This window comes from Protopterus annectens, chromosome 2.part0, assembly GCF_019279795.1.
Source record: "Protopterus annectens isolate FY-2018-M chromosome 2.part0, PAN1.0, whole genome shotgun sequence".
In the NCBI taxonomy this organism is placed as follows: Eukaryota; Metazoa; Chordata; order Ceratodontiformes; family Protopteridae; genus Protopterus; species Protopterus annectens.
Window position 1 is genome coordinate 267,318,304 of NC_056728.1, and position 23,352 is coordinate 267,341,655.

The 23,352-nt window shown below is 41.1% G+C and overlaps 1 protein-coding gene across 9 annotated transcripts in view; it reads left to right on the forward strand.

Annotated features, from left to right (window-relative positions):
- LOC122793060 (synuclein alpha interacting protein) overlaps positions 1-23,352 on the forward strand; it is a 2,145,219-nt gene that overhangs the window by 1,611,860 nt on the left and 510,007 nt on the right. For 8 of the 9 annotated variants that reach the window (XM_044060745.1, XM_044060746.1, XM_044060744.1 and 5 more), the window contains one exon: positions 19,307-20,172. In XM_044060745.1, coding sequence (XP_043916680.1) covers positions 19,307-20,172 — 866 coding nt within the window. Of the gene's footprint in view, positions 1-19,306; positions 20,173-20,680; positions 20,846-23,352 lie in introns of those variants that run through there. The other variant, XM_044060750.1, reaches the window with a different exon arrangement.

Consider the following 23,352-nt stretch of genomic DNA (forward strand, 5'->3'; position numbering starts at 1 on the left):
CAACTGTTAAGGGATGACCTATGCCTGTCCTACAAGGTACTCATACATCCAGCTTTGATGGAGCTGCTGCACATCCGTAAGTCAAACAGCACAAGGGTCACTTGATCTAGGGCTCTATACTTAGTCAAACAAAACATGCTGGAGAGGCAGATATGTGTCACAGAGACTGCCCCTTCTTTGGAACAGGCTTCCTATTCACATTAAGTAGAGCCCTTCCCTGGCCCTCTTCAAATGCAGTTTGGATCAATGGATGGGGAATCTCAAATCACACCTGGAGTAATGCCTATGCCCCTTATGGACAGGAGCAATCTGTTAGATACTCAATGCACAGGAAGAAATTCATGCCACCCTCTTGCCCCAAGGGGCCAACTATTGGGTAAAATCAGGTTATATTGACTAGACTTGTAAGGGCCCTTAAGCTGTTACCTAGTAATCTCCTATGAACCTATTAACTCTTTATTTCCACATCTCCTTCCAAGTGTATTGCTTCTACAGCTCCTCCAACCTTAATCCCTTTTGTTATGGTAAATCAACCGTACCTCATTTTTCATGATGACAGTGTGTCTTTGAGAATTAACCCTTCTTTTATGCCTAAAGTGGTCTCAGAGTTTACCTTAAGCCAAACTATTAATTTTTCTGTCTTCTTCCCTGAACATGAGAACAAGGGAGAAAAGATTCTTCATACAATAGACATCCACAGACAGCACAGATTCTACCTAGACAAAACTCAGGTCTTATGCTATTGCTTTTTGTTGCCCACCATAATAAGCCACTTCCAGGCAGCGTTACGGCACATTCCACAAGGGCTTTGGCTTCTTTGGTGACTTTCATGAAAGGGGTAGACTCCGGAAGTATTCTAGAGGCAGCAACTTGGTCCTGACTACATACTTTTACTAAATACTACAAATGTAATTCCTTTTTTGGGGTACACAGCAGACTTTGCTAGGACCATTCTCTAGCAGCTACTGGATCTTTGCTCAGTTTTCCCTCCTCAATTCCTTGTTTCTAAGCTGTGGTAATCTACCAAGTAGTGTAAGCTACTGCAACAGTGATCTAAATGTTGGGCATAGTATAGTTATATAGGTAAAAGTATCATAAAATTAGATATTCTTATGGATCACTGTTGCAGTTGCCTTCTCTCCTTCTAGCCCCCTTATTTTGCCCATTTTTTCTTTTTGTATTGCCAGTGTGTGTAGATGTATATCCCTTTGTGTGTATAGTTTACTGTTGGTTTTGCTTCTTAGCATTATCCTTTCAGGGCTCTCGCCTCCCTTTTTCCTAAGTCAAAAAGCTCAGAAGAATTTGGCTTTCTAATTATCTTCATGTGTTCCTCACTTTCTCAAGACAGTTTGGAAGGTGCTTTAAACTTTGAAAGCTGGCTGCTAGCAGAGGGCAGAAGTAGCAACCAATAGCTTAGGCCACTGCAACAGTGATCTTTTAGAACATTTACTGTTATGGTAAGTTTACTTACACAACTTTCTTTTTCATGACTTTTTGTTTTCTTTTTTGTATTTTTATGTTATTTACATGATTATGCTTAGAACACAAAGTCATGGTTCAGTAGTCTGTACAAGTATGTTACAGGCAAATTCTGTATGCGCGTATCACTAACCTTCCACCTCCCTTGGAAATATGACATTGCCAGGAAGTCTACCCATATGTGACAATTTACTTTCATACTGGTCCTGCCTGAAAAGACAGTACATATGTGTTTTAAATAGTTGTATACTAGCAAACCTTTGAGGAGAGGTCACTGTAAGAATAAAAGTACTATCCTACCTTATCCCAAGTGAGGTTTGTACATTTTTGTGGTTGAAAATCTTTTGCACTATAAAAATTTCTAACAGTTGTATCTGTAATTGAATTAGGTGCTGGAATACTTTGGATGTCGCTCAGTATGTTGTGCTTGCGAATTACACTTAAAAAGACATTTCAAGAAATTTTTATGAAAGCTTTAAGGCTTTGCTGCTGCACTAGAAAATGTAACTTTCATCTTTCTTACAAATATTAATTTTCTTATTTTGTACAGATAATTGTCTAGCAGCATTAGCTACTCTCACTCCATATTGTGCATTCTTGTTATTAAATACTGTCCAGGAAATTTGCAGACCCTGAAATACTTTGTATCACCATAATTATTTTCTTGATAGGTGCGACAATTATTCATTGATTTCTTGTTTTAGGAATACCGTTTTCTTCCATGTCAAGGATTTATTGTGTATTAGCTTTATTTTAGGTATTTATTTATTTGTTTTCTTTATTTAATTTCACAGTTGTTAATTGTGTAGATGGGCTGGTCCAGTAACCCTTCTCAGCCACAACTGGAATAAACAGACAAAAGTAGTGTATGAATGTACAGTGACAGAAGCACTGAGAAACCTAAAACAATCTAGAATTACATATAAAAGCATAACACAATAACTATACGGGTAAAAAACTTCTGTCATATATTACAAAGTTAGTGCAAAATTACACATTTTAAATAATTCATAAATTTGCTTAAAACAAGTAACTTCAGTGCAAGTACATGCATAATAGCAAAGGATAATGGATTGAACAAGAAGTATGCACCCTAATACTATCATCTCTAACATCACAAACACGGACCAAATTAGTGTCGTTTAACACCCAGGCTGTAATGAAAGTCTGACGATATGGGAAGGCAAGTCGCAAAATAATGTTTTCTGTGCTCGTCCACTGTCTCTGAAGCAGTTATGCTATCATTGATAAGGTGAGGTATGTAGTATTCTCTTGAACAGTTTAATTGAGTCAGTCTATCTAATAGAGTAAGCAATAGACTTCTGTGTAGCAGGGGTAATTTTGGCAAATGGACCTTTCACGTATAGAGAAGGTAAAGGGTGGTTTTTGTAGTTAAATGCAGTCTGCATTTGTGAGAGTGTAGGAAGGGTATCTAATCTCTCCTTTTCTAATACCATCAATAACTTCAGAAACAATAATAAACTATCATCTGCTCTTTTCTTAGACCTCTCCAAGGCCTTTGATATGGTGAACCACATTCAACTCCTCCATACATTAAAAAAACTATCACTCAGCAATTCCACGCTGAAATGGTTCCAATCCTACCTGTCCAATAGGCAACAGGCTGTTCTATGGCAGGACAAATTATCTACATGCCTACCTGTTACACTTGGAGTTCCCCAAGGATCTATTCTTGGCCCTCTTCTCTTCACCATCTTTGTTAATGACCTGCCCACAATCACCCCCATGCCACATGCATTCAATATGCAGATGATTCGACTATCATCAGCACTGCCTCCAACCTGGCAGACCTCACTGCTTCAACCCAAGACACCTTCAACCTAATAGAAAAATGGTTCTCAAGTCGACAACTAGTTCTCAACCCCAACAAAACAAAACTACTTACTTTCTCACCCACTAACAAGACTCCCCCCCCCCCACCTTCTCTATTACATCCTCCAATGGAATCACTATATCACCAGAAGCTCACACAAAGCTATTAGGTGTTACCATTGATAACTCCCTTAAATTTGACACCCATTTCAATCTTACCATCAAAACCGTCAATAAAAAGCTTGGCTCTCTCTATAAAGTAAAACACTTTCTCACTCCTCACGCTAAAATTACAATTGCCAGCACACACCTACTATCAACTCTTTTCTATGCCTCCCCTCTTTACAAACCTAAACAAGACAACCCTTAACAAACTTGCTTCTTGTTACAATCACATAGCTAGATTTGCCACAAATTCCACCTTTAGAACGCACCACTGCACTAACTTGAAGCAACTAGGGTGGTTAGAGTTTTCCAGCCAACTCCATTTCAACTAACTCAAAACGGCTCACCAGATACTGTATCACCCAGAGAAAACACCAGCTCTGAAAAACATCATTAACCCCTATATTAACCTGCAATCTTTACGCTCCTCCAATAAGATCTTAGCTCAAACTACCAAAGCCAATAATTCTGCTGGGGATTCTCTATTCTCAAACTTTGTAGGTAAAATGTGGAACTCCCTACCGACCATGCTCACCTCAGAACCCTCACTCCTACAATTCAAAAAAAGCTTAAACCCCATCTCAATACTCTCTGGCAATGTCCCTGTTCCAAACCTGATTAACCACTATCATTTACCCTTCTCTTACCTCACTATCCTTAACTGCTTTTTAACAAGGCGCCTCGCCTTTGTAACTGACCTATGTTTTTTTTTTATATGCTGCTGTTGTGTTTTTTTTTCCCAAGATGTGATGTATCTTTATATTGTATTTAGAACTCAACTATCTTCCTTTTTTTGCATTAACAATGTTCATATGTCTGTTATGTACTTGGAGCTTTTCTCCCCGGGCCTCCGCTGAAAATGGACATGTATCCAGTCGGACTCTCCCGGTTAACAAATGTAAAATAAATAAATAAATAAATAAATCTTCAGTCTGTTGAGTAACGGGGCCCTAGCATTGACTTGAAACCATTTTCCTTTAGTAGTACAATGATGTTCCTAATGGTTGCAAAGATGAAGAAGTATTTTGTTTTAATTTTCTACTTTTCTGAGTATTTTTCTTAGCTGTGTTGATATAAAGGGATAAAACTCTGATTGTACAATAGGATCATAGGAGGTTACTAGGTTAATTGCTCTACAGTATTTTTAACCCTAGCCATTCCTGCCCCAGTTTCCTAATTATCAATTTCCACAAACTAGAATGGCTTTGATATATGCCTATGCCTTAGCCTGCAAGCTGCCCCTGTTCATAAAGGACACAGACAACAACCCAGGAGTGAATTTGTGATTTCCCACCCATTGATAAGGATTGCGAATGAATAGGCTTAGGGAAGAGCCCTACTTCACATGAATGGGTAGTGTGTTTTAGAGAAAGGGACATTTCTAATGTATGTACCAGTCCCTCCGGCATGTTTTGCTTATGTCACAGATGAGGTTAAGATCCTTAGATCGGGCAATTCTAATGCTGTTTGTTTTTGAATGTGTAGCAGATCATCAGGGTTGGATCAGAGAATACCTTGTAGGTTAGGCATAGAACACCCCACATTAGTCTGTAGGAGGTGGAGGATAGGGCTTTGAGGCAGTAATCATAGGACATGTTATTTATATCCTGTATTCCTTTAGTGAGGAACCTCTGTGGCCACTCCAGCTGCTGCAAATACCTGATCAGGTACATCCTGAAGGGAGCACTGTAGTCCATTATTGGTCTAATGAGTGCTGAGTATAGTAGCACTGTGATCTTCTTAGGTCTGGATGCCATGCTCTTACTTATAAGTTGCTCCACATAGAATGATTTTCTCACCACCATGGACACATGGTGATCAAAGTATGGGTTAATGTCAACCCGAGTTCCCAGGTCCCTTACCACTGGGTTTACTTTTAGAGAAGTGTTATTAGTGTTGTAATTTGCAGGAGTGGTGGTCTTCCCAAAGGGAATAATTATGCATTTTTTTTGTAATGAATTTTAGTCCATGTCTCTGGCACCAGTTATTTGTCTGTGTTAGATCCTCCTGGAGGATATCTACCTCCTTGGGGAATTCAGTGATTGCACTCAACTTGCAGTCGTCAACAAATATGTTTGCCAAAGGCTGTCTGTATTTGCCTTGACTTCAAAGAAGTATATTCCAAACAGAAGAAGTCCCAGTACTGAGTCCTGTGGGACACTACTAGAAACAGGCCACTTGGGGAGGTGGGTTTCCCCACCCTAACTATATGTGTCCTATCAGTGAGCCATTTGGCTATCCATTGAGTGACGTAGGGATTTATGTATAAATTTGTGAAATTGTCTATAATACCCAAGTGAAGTATTGTGTCAAATGTCTTTGCCAGGTCAAGCTAGGCAATATGCACCATTTTTCTCTTGCCTATTGATCTAGTGACCTTCTTAAAAAAGTCCACCAGGTTTAGTAGTCATCTCCTGACCTTGACAAAAAACAAACTGAGATTAATTGGTCCAGTGTGTGACGATTTCTTATGTCTTTGTTTGATCCATGATCAAATTTTGGCGGACTTGCATATAAAACCTGTCAAACGTTTGGGTTTGTAGTTCCCTCGGTCTGCGGAAGGAGTCATTTATGAAGAGGGAATGACAGTTACAGTCCCCATTCATTAGGGACTTCCCAGTTTATAATCCCTCATGTTCAATTAGTGTCTTGTTCATTTGTTGGAAATGGCATGGGGAATATATTCATGTCCATCTTGGGGAGGCCAGAATACAGCTGTCCAGTGCCAAAGCCCCCCAGAGGAGGGGTGACATTGCAAAGGATGCTTGAGGGTAGATGCTTTGCCACCAAGCCATTTCAGTGGTAAATGCCTAGGTTCCTAGGTTCATAGGTGTTTACTAGGCTAATGACCACAAGGGCATTTTTAAGCCTAGCCATGCATCCCAAGTCTTTGAGAAGTTCTGATACCCTTGATAAGCATGGGCCTGGGAGAGGAACCATTTACAGGTTACCGGAGTCCATTAGAAACATAGGTGCCAAACCAGGGATGAATTTCCACTTTCCCATCCAATTGTCCAGGTTGCACTTGAATTGGGTTAGGGAGGAACTCTGCTTCACATGGATGGGGAGCCTGTTCCATAAAGTCTCTGAGATACATACCTGTCTCTCCAGCAAGTCCTATTTATATCACAGCCAAGACTTAAGTCCTTAGAATGGATAATTCTGGTCTTGCTTGTTCTGTGGATATGCAGGAGGTCCATCAGAGTGGGGTCTGAAAATGCCCTATATGCAATGCATAGATCTCCCCTCAAAACCCTGTAGGAGACAGAATACAGGGATAGGACTTTGAGGCAGTCTGCATAGGACATATTACTTATGCCCTGCATTCTTTTAATGAGGAACATCTGTGGACATTTCAATTGTTGGATATGCCTGGTTAGGTACAAACCAAAGGGGGCAGTGTACTCAACGATAGGTCTGATGAATGCTAAATATAGTGAACAATGACTTCCTTGGACTTAGTTGCCATACCTTTGTTTATAAGTTGCTCAACATAGAATGATTTCTTCACCACTGTAGACACATGATGATCAGAGGCTAGATTACTATGTGTGTCCCTAAGTCCCTGACTACTGGGTCAACTTTAAGGGGTGTGTTGTCAATATGATAGTTACCAGGGATGGATGACGTCCCAAAGGACACCACTATGCATTTCTTGGCATTTAGTTTTAGTCCATGGCTCTGACACCAGTTGTTTGTCTGTCAGCCCCTCCTGGAGAACATTTGGTGTCAGTGTGAGATTCAGTGACAGATCCTAATTTGCAATCATTTGCAAATTTAGTCAGCCAGAGACCACTGATATTGGCCTTGTCTTCCGAGACATAAATGCCAAAAAGGAGAGGTCCAAGGACTGATCCCTAAGGGACTCCACTTGTGATTGGCCTCTTTGTAAAGGTGGACTCCCCAATTCTAACTTCCTAGGTCCTGTCTTTGAGCCAGTTGACTATCCAGTAGTTGACATATGGGTTTCTACTTAGGGTCTATATCATATGAGGGATTCCCACAAATTGCAAACGCTCATAATATCGAACGTACCGGACCTCAAAGTGCTTTTTCTGAGATTGCAGTTCAGTGAAGAATGGGATATTTGCCCTTTCCTCACTGTAGTGCGATCTCGGAGTTGGAATATATATTTAGCGGGAGGTGTGGGGGGCTGTAGGAAGTTCAAGGTCCAGAACATTTGATATTATGAGCGTTTGCAATTTGTGCGATTCGCTCATATGATGTAGACCCTTGTACCTAACCTCTTGAGTTTGTCATTAATCCCCGAGTAGGATATTGTGTCAAATGCCTTGGCCAGGTCAAGGTAGGCAGTATGAACGATTTTGCCCTCATCCATTGCTTTGATGACCTTCTCAAAGAAGTCCACCAGGTTGAGTAGGCATGATCTGTCTTTGACGAAATCAAACTGGGTTGGGTTCAGTGTCTGGAGGTTTACTGTAGCTCTATTGATCATATCCATGATAATTCTTTCCATGGCTTTACATATAAGACTAGTGACACTTATGGGTCTGTAGATGTCCTTCAAGGATGCATCTGCAGTCCTTACAAATGGGTTGTCCTGTCGTCAGGCAGCCCTTCGGTCGGCCGGATTCCAAAGTCTGGGTCTGGCCTCGGCTGGTGTCGCACTTCACCCGACGTCATAGCTGCAGCTCTTCGGGTATAAAGGCATCAGCCGACGCCATTTTCCTCAGTCTTTCTTGCTGTGTGGCGCCCGAAGCAGAAGCTGTTTGCAAGTGCCGGTCGGTCAGATCCAGAGATTACTACTACCGAATACTACTTCGAAGACTTCTAAAAAGCTAAGTACCCCGTTGGGGACTCTTTCTTGCCTCAGCCGATGTCAGAAAAAGTGAATAACTGTTTAACTTGTGGGAAACAAATACCTCATAAAGATTTCCACTCTTACTGCTTACCTTGTTTAGGCCCAGACCACGACGTAGCAGCTTGTTTAGCCTGTGCTTCTTTCAACCGACGGACGCTTAGACGTCGGTCGGAGTTTGTTGAACAGTTTTTCGGCTCAGATTTCGCGTACATTATGCCGTCGGATCCTCCAACTTCACAAGTTGTTAAGAAACGCAAAGAAAAGGACCGACACTCGCGGTCCGTGGTTTCGGCCGAAACCGCGGTTAAGCAAACCGCGAGTGTCAAGCGGTTCTAACTTCAGCCGAATCCATGACTACTACCGAGGCCCCTTCTAACCTGGTTGAATCGGCCTCTGAAATTCAACCTGCTACTGTGGTTTCACAAGAATTATCGGACACCATCCCCTTGGATGTTTCAACCCCTGCACGTGGTGCTGCTAGGCCTCCTGCAGCCATGTCCTTAAAGGCCTTTGCCAGGGCTAAAGCAGCCAAAACTTCTAAGTCTGTGCCTGTTAAGCCCCCCTCTCACAGGCCCAGCTCCAGTTCCCAAATGCTTACTCTGGCAGAGGATCTCATCTCTTTAATAAGGGGATCCTAACCTCATCCAGACAGGGCCTCTCAACCTCCTCCAGAAAAGAGACCTAGAGCAGAGCCCCCTGAGCCAGTGTCCTCAGATGATTCTTCTGATGATTCAGACAATGCAGACCATCCAGATGCTCCTTTTTCTCCTTATGAAGACTCCGATGCTGAGGAATCGATTCCTTCTGCCTCTCCACCAGAGGAATTTTCCTTTGGGGAAACCTTACATGCCATGAGGGAGCAATTTCAATGGCAGGGGCAAGATTTCTCAGATTCAAGGAAAAGGCTTAGGACTTTTTTGCATTTACCACAACATAGGCCTTTAGCTATACCTCCAGTTCTTTCTGTTGTAGATGATGCATTTAATGATGCTTGCACTGCTCCTGATACTTTGCCTCCAGCCCCTGCTAAGCCCGATAGGTTCTACAGGGTCCCGGACACACATCACCATTTATACAAGGCTCCTTTTGCAGATCCCGAGACTATCTCCCAGGGGCTTAAGGCAGTAGCTTCGACCTCAGTTAAAAATCCCCTCCCCTCTGAAAGGGAATCCAGGTCCTTAGAGAGATGGGGTAAAAAAGTATACACCTCTGCTACTCTCTCAGCTAGGGCATTGAACTGTCAGTTTCATATGATCCAATACCAGGAGTTTATGCTTGACCAGTTAACTAAGAAACTGTCCTCTGATGACTCTTTAGATAAGAAATATATTCTAGAAATGGTGCATAACATTCAGCAGGTTAGTAACCATTCTTTAAAATGTGGCTATGATGCACTGGAGGCTTCCTTTAGATCAGCCATGACTGGCACAGTTATCAGAAGGCATGCATGGTTGAAAGAACAGGTCTTGCCGGATCATGTTAAAGCAAAACTATTAGATGCTCCTATGGATAAGGTCAATTTATTTGGTTCTCCTGCTCAGCAGGTACTGAAGAAAATGGAAGAGAAGGCAAAATCTGTACAAACAGTGAAAGATTTCTTACAGGTTCAGCCTCCAAGGTTTAGCAGGAACTGGCCTTCCAAAAATTGGTCCTTTCCAGACTCCTCTAAAACACAGAGAGGCAGGAATAGGCGTTCAAGAGGCAGAAACCAATCCAGAGGAAGTGCCTACAGGGGACGCCAGTGGCAAGGTAACAACCAGCGAGGCACAGACAGAACTACTACCACTGCAACAGGACAATCACAGTGACTTGGCTCTGGCACCGCCTACCAGGGAACAAATAGCAGCACCCTTAGGCGGAAAGTTAGCCTTATTTTCAAAAAACTGGCACTGCATCACAAGAGACAAGTGGATTTTGCAAACTATAGACCAAGGCTACAGGTTTCATTTCCATACTTTACCAGGAAAAAGAGGAATGCCAAACCTACCACCAAATCAAAAGACAGAAGCTCTAAAACAAATAGCTCAATTAGCAAAAATGAGAGCTGTGGAAAGGGTACCATCTATGGAACAAGGAAAGGGATTTTACTCCAGACTCTTCCTGGTACCAAGAAAAGAGAAAAATTGGAGGCCAATTCTCGACCTGTCCGCTTTAAACACATTCATCATTGTTCCAAAATTCAAAATGCTGACCCTACAGCAACTTCTTCCCATGCTGGGCAAGGAGTCTTGGCTGGTGACTCTAGATCTCAAGGAGGCATACCTGCACGTCCCCATATGACCAAATTGCAGAAGATACCTCAGATTTCTTGCAGGATCAGAGCATTATCAATTCTCAGCATTGTCCTTTGGCTTATCTACTGTGCCCAGAGTATTCACGAAATGCCTGGCATCAGTAATCGCTCACTGCAGGCTTCAGGGAATCCAAATATATCCATACCTGGACGACTGCCTGATACAAGCGGACAACAGAAACAAGCTAACAGAAGACTTACAAAGAGTCATTTACTTACTGCAAGCCCTGGGATATACAGTCAATATAAAAAAATCAAGACTGATACCATCCCAAAGAATAACCTTCTTAGGTGCAGAATTGGACACAACAAAACAGATGGCATTCCTAACTGCAGAAAAACAAGAACAACTTCCTCTCTACTTCTTGGCATTAACAAAGCAGAACCAACTAACAGCAAGGAAAGTACTGGAGGCCTTGGGCTTCATGACATCCTGCATAATCCTGGTCCCTCATGCCAGACTACATATGAGAAAGCTACAGTGGTACCTGAAGAATTTATGGTCTCAACACAGGCACAGCCTAGAAACCGAAATACCACTAATCCCATGCCTGAAACAAGAGTTCCTATGGTGGGCTCAGGCATGTCAGTCAAACCCAGGTTTGCCCTTCCACAGCATTCAACCAAGCCAAACCATCACAACGGATGCCTCAGACCTCGGTTGGGGGGCCCACATGCTGGACAAGTGCATACAAGGCTTATGGACTCAAGATCAGCTGCACCTGCACATAAATCAAAAGGAAATGCTGGCAGTAAAACTGGCAATCCAGAATTTCAGACCATTCCTCCAAGAAGGGCAGTTGATGATAAGGACAGACAACACCACAGTCATGTGGTACATCAACAAACAGGGAGGCACTCATTCATACCCTCTATGCCGGATGGCACTGGACCTATGGAATATGGCTCTGAGCTACAACATTCAGTTACAAGCAATTTTTGTACCGGGAAAAGAAAACATCCTAGCAGACATATTAAGCAGAACTACCTCGGATGCTCACGAATGGATGCTACACCCGGACATCTTTAAGGCCATCACAAGGAAATGGGGACTACCACAAATAGACCTATTCGCATCCCCACTCAATCACCAGCTCAAGAAATTCTGCACAAGGACGTACCACCCACTTGCTTGGAAGGTGGACTCTCTATCCTTCAGTTGGAAAAGCCTGACAGCATATGCATTCCCACCTCTTCCTTTGATGCACAAGGTGCTATTGAAAATCAAAGAGGAACGTCCAAGGATCATTCTGATAGCTCCAGACTGGCCAAGACAACATTGGTACCCATTACTGAGGAGCATGTCTCGGGGACAAATGTGGACACTACCCCTGATTCCATTGCTGTTAACTCAGAGCGGCTACAACACCCTGCATCCAAACCTGAAAACTCTGCAGCTGACTGCCTGGAACATTACATAAGAGCAACTAACCCAGATTTATCCCAAAGGGTTAAAGACATTATCCTTGAGGCCCGCAGACCTTCAACAAGAAGGAACTATGCAGGAAAATGGAAAAGATTTTGCATTTGGAGTACTGAAAGGGGAAAAGATGTGTCAAAGGTAGACATAGCCAACATCCTGGAGTATTTGGCAGAGCTTTTCCATACAGGCCTGTCCTATTCCTCCATCAAGATACATGCATCAGCTATTTCTGCAGAATACAGCTTCGATCCCCCTGTCTTCTCGCATCCTCTACTCAGGCAGTTTCTGAGAGGAATTAAAAATGTAAAACCTCCTAGGAAACCACCATTGCCAGCATGGGACTTGAACTTTGTGCTAGAAAAATTGACACTCCCCCCTTTCGAACCAGCAGCAACAGCAGAACTTCAACACCTATCCTGGAAAACTGCTTTCCTGCTGGCAATTACCTCAGCGAGAAGGGTTTCTGAGCTACAGGCTTTAATGGCAGTACAACCCTTCCTAATCTTCCATCAAGACAGAGTGTCCATGAGAACAAATCCTACATTTATGCCTAAGGTGGTATCCAGAGTGTCTTTAAACCAGACTATCCACCTACCTACATTCTTCCCCAATCCACAGAACAGGGGGGAAAGACTGCTGCATACTTTGGATGTACATAGACAGTTACACCACTACCTGGACAGAACCAAGGGCAATAGAAAAACTGACCAGCTTCTGGTAGCATATGCAACAGGAAGGGAAGGAAAAGCAATTTCAAAACAGACAATCTCCAAGTGGATAGGAAATTGCATCAGATTCTGCTACTCCTACCATGGAAAGCAAACTCCACAGAACATAAGGCCTCATTCTACAAGGGTTACAGCCACTACCACAGCTTTCTTACTAGGAGTGGCTACCAATGACATTATAGAGGCTGCTACTTGGACCTCCGTGCATACATTTGCCAAGCATTATAACTTACCTTTATACTCTAGATCCCGAGCAGGGTTTGCCACTGCTGTCTTGCAAGGGATCCTAACTACACCATAATTTCTTCTTCCTCCTCCCCTAGTTTGGCTATGGTATTCTACCCATTTGTAAGGACTGCAGATGCATCCTTGAAGGACATAGTACAGTTTTGTACCTACCATAAATGTAGATGTCCGAATAGGAATGCATCTGCAGTCAGGATTACCCACCCTCCTTCCCCTCTGAGGTATTCCTAGGGTATTTGCCCATCTAATAGCTAGCTGGGGGGGGGATCTCTTATGGTGTATATGTTTGTATATATGTACATACATGCTTATTTTTTGTGTTTGCCTTCTACTATTTGGAAACATTGGCATTTATCCAAAATTTAGCTATCCAAGAGGGCAACTGGCATCTGGGGCAAGAAACACTGAGGAAAATGGCATTGGCTGATGCCTTTATACCCGAAGAGCTGCAGCTATGACGTCGGGTGAAGTGCGACACCAGCCGAGGCCAGACCCAGACTTTAGAATCCGGCCAACCGAAGGGCTGCCTGACGACAGGACAACCCATTTGTAAGGACTGCAGATGCATTCCTATTTGGACATCTACATTTATGGTAGGTACAAAACTGTACTTTTCTAGGGTCTGTAGATGGCCCACCTTTATGAAAAGGGATGACAGTTGCCTTTCTGCATTCATGAGGCATGAAGTCTGTTTGGAGGCTACAGTTAAAGAGTAATTCCAGAGGCCCTGATAGGGCATATTTCATACTATTTAGAAGGCATCCCGGGATATTGTTTGGGCCCATTGATACACTGTTCTTGGTCTTAGAGAGAGCATTAAGGACCTGTTCCCTAGTGGTAGTGTGTCTATATTACAAAGTTGAAACGTAATATCGAACACTTAAACATTGACCCGTATTCATCGAAATGCATTTACGCGAATCAATGAATACCTACAGTGCAAAAAAACACTTGCCCCGCATTCCCACATAACTAACTTAGCCTAAAACAGCCCCACCCATGTGGGGAGCTTTGCCCCCCATGCCTCCTGACATCCCCCTAACTAAATATACCAACTCTGAGATCACACTACAGCGGAGAAAAGGGCAATATCGTGTAGTTGGCCAACAACATCTTTGTCCTGATTCATCGATTCGTGTAAATGCATTTCGATGAATATGGGTCAATGTTAAGGTGTTCGATATTACGACGTTTCAACATTGTAATACAGAACCGTGATAGTATGGGGAGTTATATTTGAGGATATTTCCTGAGGGAAGGTTGAGGGGGAGAGAAGAGTAAAGTTGGAGCTGAATTTATCAGACAGGAAGTTTGCTGTATCTTCTGGCTCAGTATAGGTGGCTCCATTTACAATGAGCTCTGCCCACAATTGTGTATTGCCTACTTCAAATTTGGCTTTGGTAGACTTTATTTGTCCTTTGAGTTGCTTGTTTAGTTTGTTGAGAGTGCTTTTATCCTGCTGGGTGCTGCACCTCCTACTTTTTGCCATGGTTTTCTTCCTCCTGTTATACAGCCGATTGATTTTGTGATTCCACCAGGGTGGCTTGTTTTTGAGTTAGTTCTGTACTTCTCCATGGTGGTTACAGCTGCCACTATGCAGCTATTAACATGCTTGTACAGGGTTTCTCTGAACAGTTCCGCATAGGCAGTAGTGTTCTCAGGGTTTATGTGGGCTTAAAATTTTGCCAGGTTCTCACTTAATGGCAGGAGGTTAGCCTTAGCATAGTTCCTAAATATTCCAGGTTTAGCTGGGGGTCCAGGTTTTATTTTTACTTCAAAGGAGACTGTTATGTGGTCTGATGTTACCAGGGAAGGCTTTACAATAGGGAGTGTGCAGCAGTCTCCCATATTAGTGAGGACCAGATTCAGTATGGTTGCACCGCCGGTTGGTGTATTGACTGTCTGATCCAGGGAGTGTGTGCTTACAAAATCCAAAAATCTATGTACATGTACATTTGGTGCTGTATAGGATTCCCAGTTAATAGTGGGGTAATTAAAGTCACCCATGAATAATATTATTGGTTTGGATGGTTAGTGTTTCTAATAAGTTTAAGTGCATGGTGTGGGTTTCCTGGGTCATAAAGGGGAACCTATAGTTTGCAAGGAAGTGGTATTGGATTTTACCTATGGTAAAATCACTTATGCATTTGCACTGAGAAGAGCATTGCGTTCATAAGGTGATGTGGGTAGTTCATTTCCTTGCATCACCGAAGTGAGGGACTATGGCCGTTTAATATTTATTTTTTTATTTACATATTTACCGTTTTGTAACTGGGGGGGTTGGCTGAAGTGAAGAATTTTTTAGCCATAACTTAGGAGAGAAAAACATGTCTACAGATTTTTATAAAATAAACAAAGAAATACATGCAAAATCTATAGATGTGATTAAAAATGTACTAAAATATTAGATTAAACATAATGTGCCCTATTTTAGCAAAGACACATATTACCCTCATGACTGTCTGGTGGTGGCCGTCCAGGTGGGTCTTACTCTGATACTATTAAAGATTATCCCCTTGTATGGGGAAACAAGTGGAGAGAGTGTGAGTGAGAGAAGACCTGATGTTTTGCAAGCACAAGGGAGAATAGACTTTAGAAAAAATATGTACTTTTATTTGTAAGTGCTTTTAAATATTTAGTGAAGTATAGTTAGTTGTACAGGAAAATTATAGTATTTTCGTTAAGCACTAATATTATTTGTGTAGTCAGTACTTCGTCTCATGCACTTTAAGCAGCTAGAAGGCTGTTCCTGATCCAAAAGTTGGACATTCCAAATTCCTGAATACCTAATCTACCCCCAGGCTATCCTTTGAAGAACACGAAGAACAACCTTAGAATAAACCATTGAATACTGTTGATTTGGCACCCACAAAGGTATGAACATGGGTATCATACCTTCACCTGAAACCTTTCTTTCTTAACCTGTATATGTGGAACACTTGAGTCATAGTTATAATATAGGATGCGTATGCAGCGTTGTGACCTTTGCATTAACTTTATACAGTACCACAGTTTTGCACAAAGCATTGAACACATAAAAACATTTTAAGAACAGTCTAAAGTGCAACAGGTTAATAAAAATCATTGCCAAAGTTAATGAGGCATGTATATACATATGTTATATATGTGTGTGCTTGTTTGCTTATTTATATATTTATCTGTCTATTTTTTTACCTTTGGTAATCGGGGATGTCCATATGGGATTTCATTTTTAAGGGAGTCTCAGGTAACAAAGCTCCAGTAAAGAACAATACAAGTTCTTAATTACAGATAAGCAACAGTAATGCAAGAATGAAGAAATATATACAATTATTAAGGAAATTTGATAAGGAACAATAAACATTTCTGGTAATAAAAGCAAAAGATAAATAAATAAAATAGACCAAACTAGATTAAACAAAATGTTTGAACTTCGTACAGCAGAAACAGTCAAAATCAGGGTAATCAAAATAGAAACACATCTTGGCTGTAGCAAAGTTCAGTAGAAATTTAAAAATTTGGATGGCAAGTTTGGGGATAACAGCAGGGTTAGGAAGCAGTCTTCTAAGGTAGATTGCATTGATTGGATCAGCTCTTTGCTGATTCCACACTTAAGCTCAGTGTGTTAAGTTCATGGGCTGTTTATGAGCTTTGCATTGTAATCCTGGGTTTGATTCCTTCAGTTCTACTTTCAAACCTTGTCACTGAGCAAGTCTGTTAAACAAACAGTACTCCATGGTCACCCCTGAAAATGTGATGTTGTGTCTGTAGCGCTTATCCACTTAAAGATAAAGTAACAAGCAAATAAATAGCTTTCCCTCTAAATCAATGGAAGTCTGTAATTATATATCATTTTAGGACAGTAACAGTCCTTCTTCTGCATTGCCAAAGAATCCATGTGCCTCCTTTATCTGTCTTTGTGGAATCATTAGAAATATCAAAATGCCAAATCAGATCAAGGAAACCTTTAGTTGCTTCAGTAGGGCAGTGACATTACACCATCTGGCCTCATCTTCACATCTGCCCTCATGGTTTTTCTCAGGTAACATATTTGTCACATCCTTGGCACATAAATGCTCCATTGTGATGTACCTTCCAGCCAGCATTCCTCAAAACTCCCTTCCCAACCTCTTTTACTGGTTTGGAAGCTTTTTATATAGTATCAGTAGTTGTAGCCATTAGTTACTAAGTTATATGTTGTATTTTTCTTCTTCTCTACTCTGATATATATCAGAGTATATATTACATATTAGCTCTCTCTCTTTCCATTTGTCTACCAGAAGTGCACATGTCCATGCAGAAATATCAGCCTCAAAGGGCTGAAGAAAAAGTGTGCCAGCTATGGATTTATATGGGATTTTCAAACCAGGTACATGTATTCTTTTACTTCTGCAGGAACAGTGTTAGCCTATGTGGAAGAAAACAGCCATAGGTCAGATGGCCAGAACAAAGCATCTCAGATGGTGAGCAAATCCAAGTAATATGATATCCTGCTACTCTGTATTGTAAGTGTTTTACATACCTGCACTTTATGGTTTCTGCAGTTAGAGGATAGACTTGTAAATGAGACATTTTTTTTTCTTTTATCTCATCGACCACTGAATTTAGATCCCCTACCTTGTTCCAATTATTCTGTTCTTCCAGGATCTTCAGGGATTTGTGGTTATACCACAGTATATCCCTTTGTCCAGAGAGGTGTACTTATGGAAGAATACCATAAGATTAGCAGAGGTATGGTTCACCACACTCTAAGGAGAGGAGCTGAAGAGCTGGGGTTGTCATAGTGTTAGCTTGATGGGGGATTTTGAATGCCCTAACCTGTACGAGGAGAATTGTATTCATGTGAAGTTATATCTCAAATCTGAGCCAAGCAGCTTATGATGGTTCATGATCTCTTCCAGAATGCTGTACCATTATCATTGTCTACCATCTCAGGATAGTGCACCCTCACCACCTCCCCCAAGAGAGGTGAGTAGTGCAAAGCCTCTTTATTCCTCCCTGTCTCAGTTGGGTTGTCTAGCATCTGGACTACTAATTGATCCCAAGTTGTCTAGGTCATAATCACTGCTTTATCCCTATGTGCTGCAGAACTGAAGATAATTTGTTTATGATTCACATCTAATAAGTTATCCTGTAGTGACATAATCTTAAAAAAAACTTACAGCATTTTAAGGTATTGCTTAGATTGTTATTTCTGAAAGAATATTTATAATGTGAAGAAAAAAATGCCAGTGATATTACTTATTTTAATAATGAGCAACAAAATAAAAAAAATAAAAATAAAATAAATAAGTCAGCCAGAAATTCCACTTTTAATGGAGCAGTCTTAGTCTCTAGTACCTTGGCTTACAAAAATCCTTCCTGGAAGGTGCTAGAGACTAAGAGTGCTCCATTAAAGGTGGATATTACTTATGTTGGAATGATACAGAATTGTGACTTGGATCATATGTGGTGGTGTTCTTACCTGCTATTTTCTAACATAAATTCTTTGTCTTGAGACAGTGGGTAAGGAATTTGTTTGAGAACTTTCCCAACAAGACAGTCATAGATCCCAGAATTCAGTAAATGTTTCTGGTGAGATGGAAGCTGGCTTTAGGTAACATACAGATTAGAAGTAATAAAATACTACAAGTGCAGTGTTAGCACTTTATGTATCATTCTCCAAATCATGCGTTTGTATGTTTGGCATTCTGACATTCACAGCACTGTTTTAATGCCACATTTCCTGAGGACAGACATTTTATTTAACAGCTGGCATATATTTTAAAGCAATGTGATCTCCCACCACCTATTTCTGCTTTTTGAGTGGTTTGGAGATGTATGTTCTCTATATGAGTCACCATTTTTTCTTTTGTACTCTGTTCTAGATATAGATTTTATATTGTCCGATTTTTTTTTAGTGCTTCATATTATCCTAGAAGGTGATCTCAAACCTAGGTTTCCAGTAAAAGCTATACATCTCTTTGTGTTTAAACAGTACATAAATGTGAGACTAAAATGAAGTAGTTTTATATAGAACTGTTTTCTTTAGTGATGCACAAGTTTCAGTTTGGTGAATTCCTCATGCCCATGAAAGTGAGCTTGGTAACTTTAATTTTATTACTCTGATCAGTGTTAACTGAGAAAACATCTGCAGGAAATCTTTCACACGTTATATATTCACTTGATCTGAAGTAGTAATTTTAGATTTCTAAACAGGTGATTTTCATAAGGATTAAATGATCAGTAATTGTAACTGGAGAAGAATAAAAAGGAGGTTTATTGTTAAAGTAGATTCAGCTATAATGTACAATTGTAATACAATACAGCTGAGTACTAACTGTCTGCTTAATCTTTAGCTCCCAGTACAGGGTGGAACTCTGGGCTTTCATCACTGATTGGAAATGTGCAGAAGCCAACTGGCATTGTAGATGTGCACAGCAAGTTCAGACCAGTGAAGAGGGTTTCACCGTTAAAGCACCAGCCTGAAAACCCTGACAGTGATGGAGGAGATGAGCCACAGTCTCAAAAGGGGGAATGCCCGAAGGAGGAGGTTTCTGAAAAGCTACAGCAGTTCAACAGTCAGCATCTCAGTGATGGACAGCCTGGTAAAAATAAAGATACTGAAAACACTGTTTCACTTGGAGAGCTGGAACACTATGACCTGGACATGGACGAAATCTTGGATGTGCCTTACATCAAATCTAGTCAACAGCTCTCATCCTTTACAAAGGTAACTCCAGAAAAGAGGATTCTGGGTTCATGCCCCAATGCCAAAGGTCACGCAAGTAAGCCTTGCTCTTCAGCAGGCACTGAGGACTTGACAGCCAATATGACACAATTTTGTGTTCTCTCCCCAGTCAAAAGCTCTGAACACAGAAAGCCACATGTCATTGTCCCCGATCAGTATAAGCATTCATCAGGGGGATTAGAGCATTCACACCCTATAGCCAAATGTGGCTCAGTTCATGAAACTGACACTACAAGGAAAGGCTTTCTAAACAGAACGTTAGTGGAGTCCGGTACATACACTGTAGAACAAATGTTGCCTACCTGCCAGACAAGATCTTTTCATTTGCATGCAACAGCTGTGGACAGCAAACTAGATGAGATCAATAGTAACATAAGCTGGACTGGCCCAGGAAGTGTTGGAGAAAGGAACCATGAAGAGAAGAAAGTTAAAAGCATCTTAAACATCGTCAGAGAAGGGCAAATTTCACTCCTGGTATGTACTATGCCAATGTCTCATTGTCTGTCTTTAAAGAATGCAGTTCATTCTTTAGATTTGGAAAACTGTGTTAGAGGCTTGAAAAAAATACAAAATGATGCATATTTTTAATTGTACACCATGGATTAACTATTATGCTTTAAAGACTAGGTATAATTTTTGATTTTTAGACAATCTCAAAGTTTAAATTCTTCTCCTTGAAGTAATATTTTGAGCGAGTCACATTGTTATAATATAAATTGTAAAACTGTTTTGCAAAAACAAATCTCTTAAAGCCTGTGAGGTTTCCAAATTTTAGTTATCTCTTTGTTTGTAGCAAGTAATAGATTATTAATGTGCTCTGAAAACAGCATGGGAACAGAGAGTGCACTGTTTTGTGATCTAATTATACAACCTTATTTGTGTAAGGCTGTTGCAAAAGCAGATACAAAACCAGCATCACATGGAGGCGTGCTTGTTCTCTGACCCACAACTAAAGGTTTGTTCTAGCTGCAGCTTTGTGAATAAACACAGTGAAAGCATGTTTCCAAAGAAACTGTCCATGAATGTAAAACATCACGTGATATCAGGGCTTCAAGAAGTTAAAAGAAAGATTTTGCAGCAGTGGAATTTAGGAAGGATTTCCAGCTGGATACTGCTGGTTTGCTTTCCCGAGACTGTGCTTGAAGAGGTCAGTCTGTATTCTTACCTTTTCCTTTTATTGGTCTGTCTTTGTATTCCTGGCCTCTGTTATTATAGCATATCCTCTGTTTGTGTTGTTTCTTTTCCTTTAGTATAAATCTGCAAAAAAGAATGATGATTTTTTTTCTTTTTATGCAGCATTTCTACTGTGTATTAAAAATGATGTTTTGAAAGTCTTTAGGTACCAGTAGCACATAATCCTTATGTTTGTACCAGTTTTTAAAGACCGAGTTTCTTGGGCTGCCCACTACAGTTGTTGACATAGCCACATCATTTGGAGGCACTGTCACAAGTGGTCTGTCCCTGAATATTGTGAGACAAGTAGTCAGTTTGTGAGTACTTCGGTATGTCATGGTACTAAGAAGGAATGACTTATTTTTTATGGAAGTTGGGACTTGTAGTGTAGCTTTCTAAGACATTGCAGGTTGGTGAGAGGCTTGGAGAGAGAATATAGCTAATTACCAAATAGAATGAAAAGTGTTACAAAGTTAGGTACTTTTCTAGTCAGTAGTTCTCTTTCATTAGTCATTGAGTTGTCTAAGTGTTACAGTGATTGCATATATGAGGACCTGGACAAAGAGTAACCTTTACCTTTTGTGAACATTTTATGGCTATATTTACCACAGTTTGATAGTGCACTGTTTAAGAAGAAAGCAATATATGCAGTTTGGAGAAATGGAAGAGAGAACTGCACTAATTAATGCACAGATCAGGAAGTAAGAAAAGAGGGCGGTAGCTGTCCGCAGTCAAGGAGCCACACTAAAGGACAACCACATCACTAAGTGGAACAACTGATGTAATTTGTGATGATTAGGAGAGGCAGAGCACATTACGGCAAAAGGCACAGAGCACTGTAAGTTAGGGAAATGTAAAGTGTTGGCCTTGTCAATAAAGAATTGCATCTGGACAACACCATTAAAAAAACGGGCCCTGAAATGGGTATGAATGTCCGAGTGACAGCTGAAAATTAAAAGCCATCAGCAGAGGACAGAGACAGATCCGAATATAGTTACTAGCACCAAAAAAACTGTTGTCATTAGTTATGTACAGCAGTCCAGGTTGGTCTGCTTATTTTTTAATGTGTTTTCTCTGATGGTCTGTGAGTGCCGGTTCTCTGTCTTGTTTCACTATGTGTCATTAATCCCCCATCATACTTGTTCCACTATGTAAAACTGTTTAAATGTTATTCATTGTTAGAGCACTTAGCACTTAAAACACATGATTTATTTTGTGGTGTGCCATCTACATGTTCTGTAATAATATTAAACTAATTTTTATTGGGTCTTTTGGAAGAAGATGAATAAAAAGCTCTAAATAAACACTACCAAGGTCTCATATATACATTATGGTGACCTGACAGTGTACTACAAGATTTAATTGCTGTCACTTATCATAACCCCCCCTGCATTTCCATGCAATACCTGGGCCACCATTAGCTAACTTTTTGTTTGGCAGGACCCTTTTGCCCACTAATCATCAGCCCTCCTTGGAGTATGTGGACCCATTTGTTCCTCACAAGACAAAAGTTATTCCCAGGCCATTTATTCCCTGTGAGCCAACAGACAACTGCAGAGGCCGTCATTCATGCAGCCATCAGGGCTTTGTTTTTTGCTTAAATCCCCAGGCCCTACCCAATGGCTGATGTGAGTACCAGCATCATCTCAGGGTGTCTCCAATGCCCTCTCCCTCAATGTGTGAGTGCTGCTACTCCCATGCTAACAAAGGCTGCAACACTGGCTTGGGAGACCCATTTCCATGTCACACCAGTCTGTGGATTTTGTGACTTGCAAAGCTTTGCTTGCAATGGAGCAAACTGTTCAAGAGAAAGCAAAATCCCCTCCTTCCAGGATGAGTGAGCTGGTGCAAGGCATTCATTTCCACCCTTCTTCACATGGCTCTTCCAGCTCCAGAGTCACTAGTTGAACTTGGGTCATCGGGTTTGCAGTGAGGGTTTGTCCCTCTGTACCACAAAGTCAGACCACCGTCGTCTATCTTTGCAGAAACACATTATCTGACCTCCAGGGTCCATTAGCTACAGAGGTAGCACAGTAAGTAAGACACCTGAACAGAGGTCAGAGGAATCACAGAGATAAGTACAGCAGACAGCAGTGTGCAAGAGTGGTTATTTCCAAGCCAAAGCAAGAACAAGGATTTTTAATTATAATTTTAAAAATATTTTGTGCATACAACATGCCAGGAGCATCAGTCCACACTCCTTCCTTTGTCATTGATAGGGTGTTGGGGGAACGTAAGAGCGAATGAATGTGCATCCCTCATTCTGTGGGTTAAAGGATTTTTATGCATCTAACTTCCTCCCTGTCTTGCTTTTCTATATCAATGCATCGCCTGCAGATGCAAGCTTCCACATGCTGTGCTATGTCCAACTGGCATGAAAGCATACCTCAGTGAGTTTATGCAATATGAGTCTATATGTTCACATTCCCCATCCTCAGGTGATAGTCATGTAGCAGGACTGTGGCAACTCCTTCCCGCATT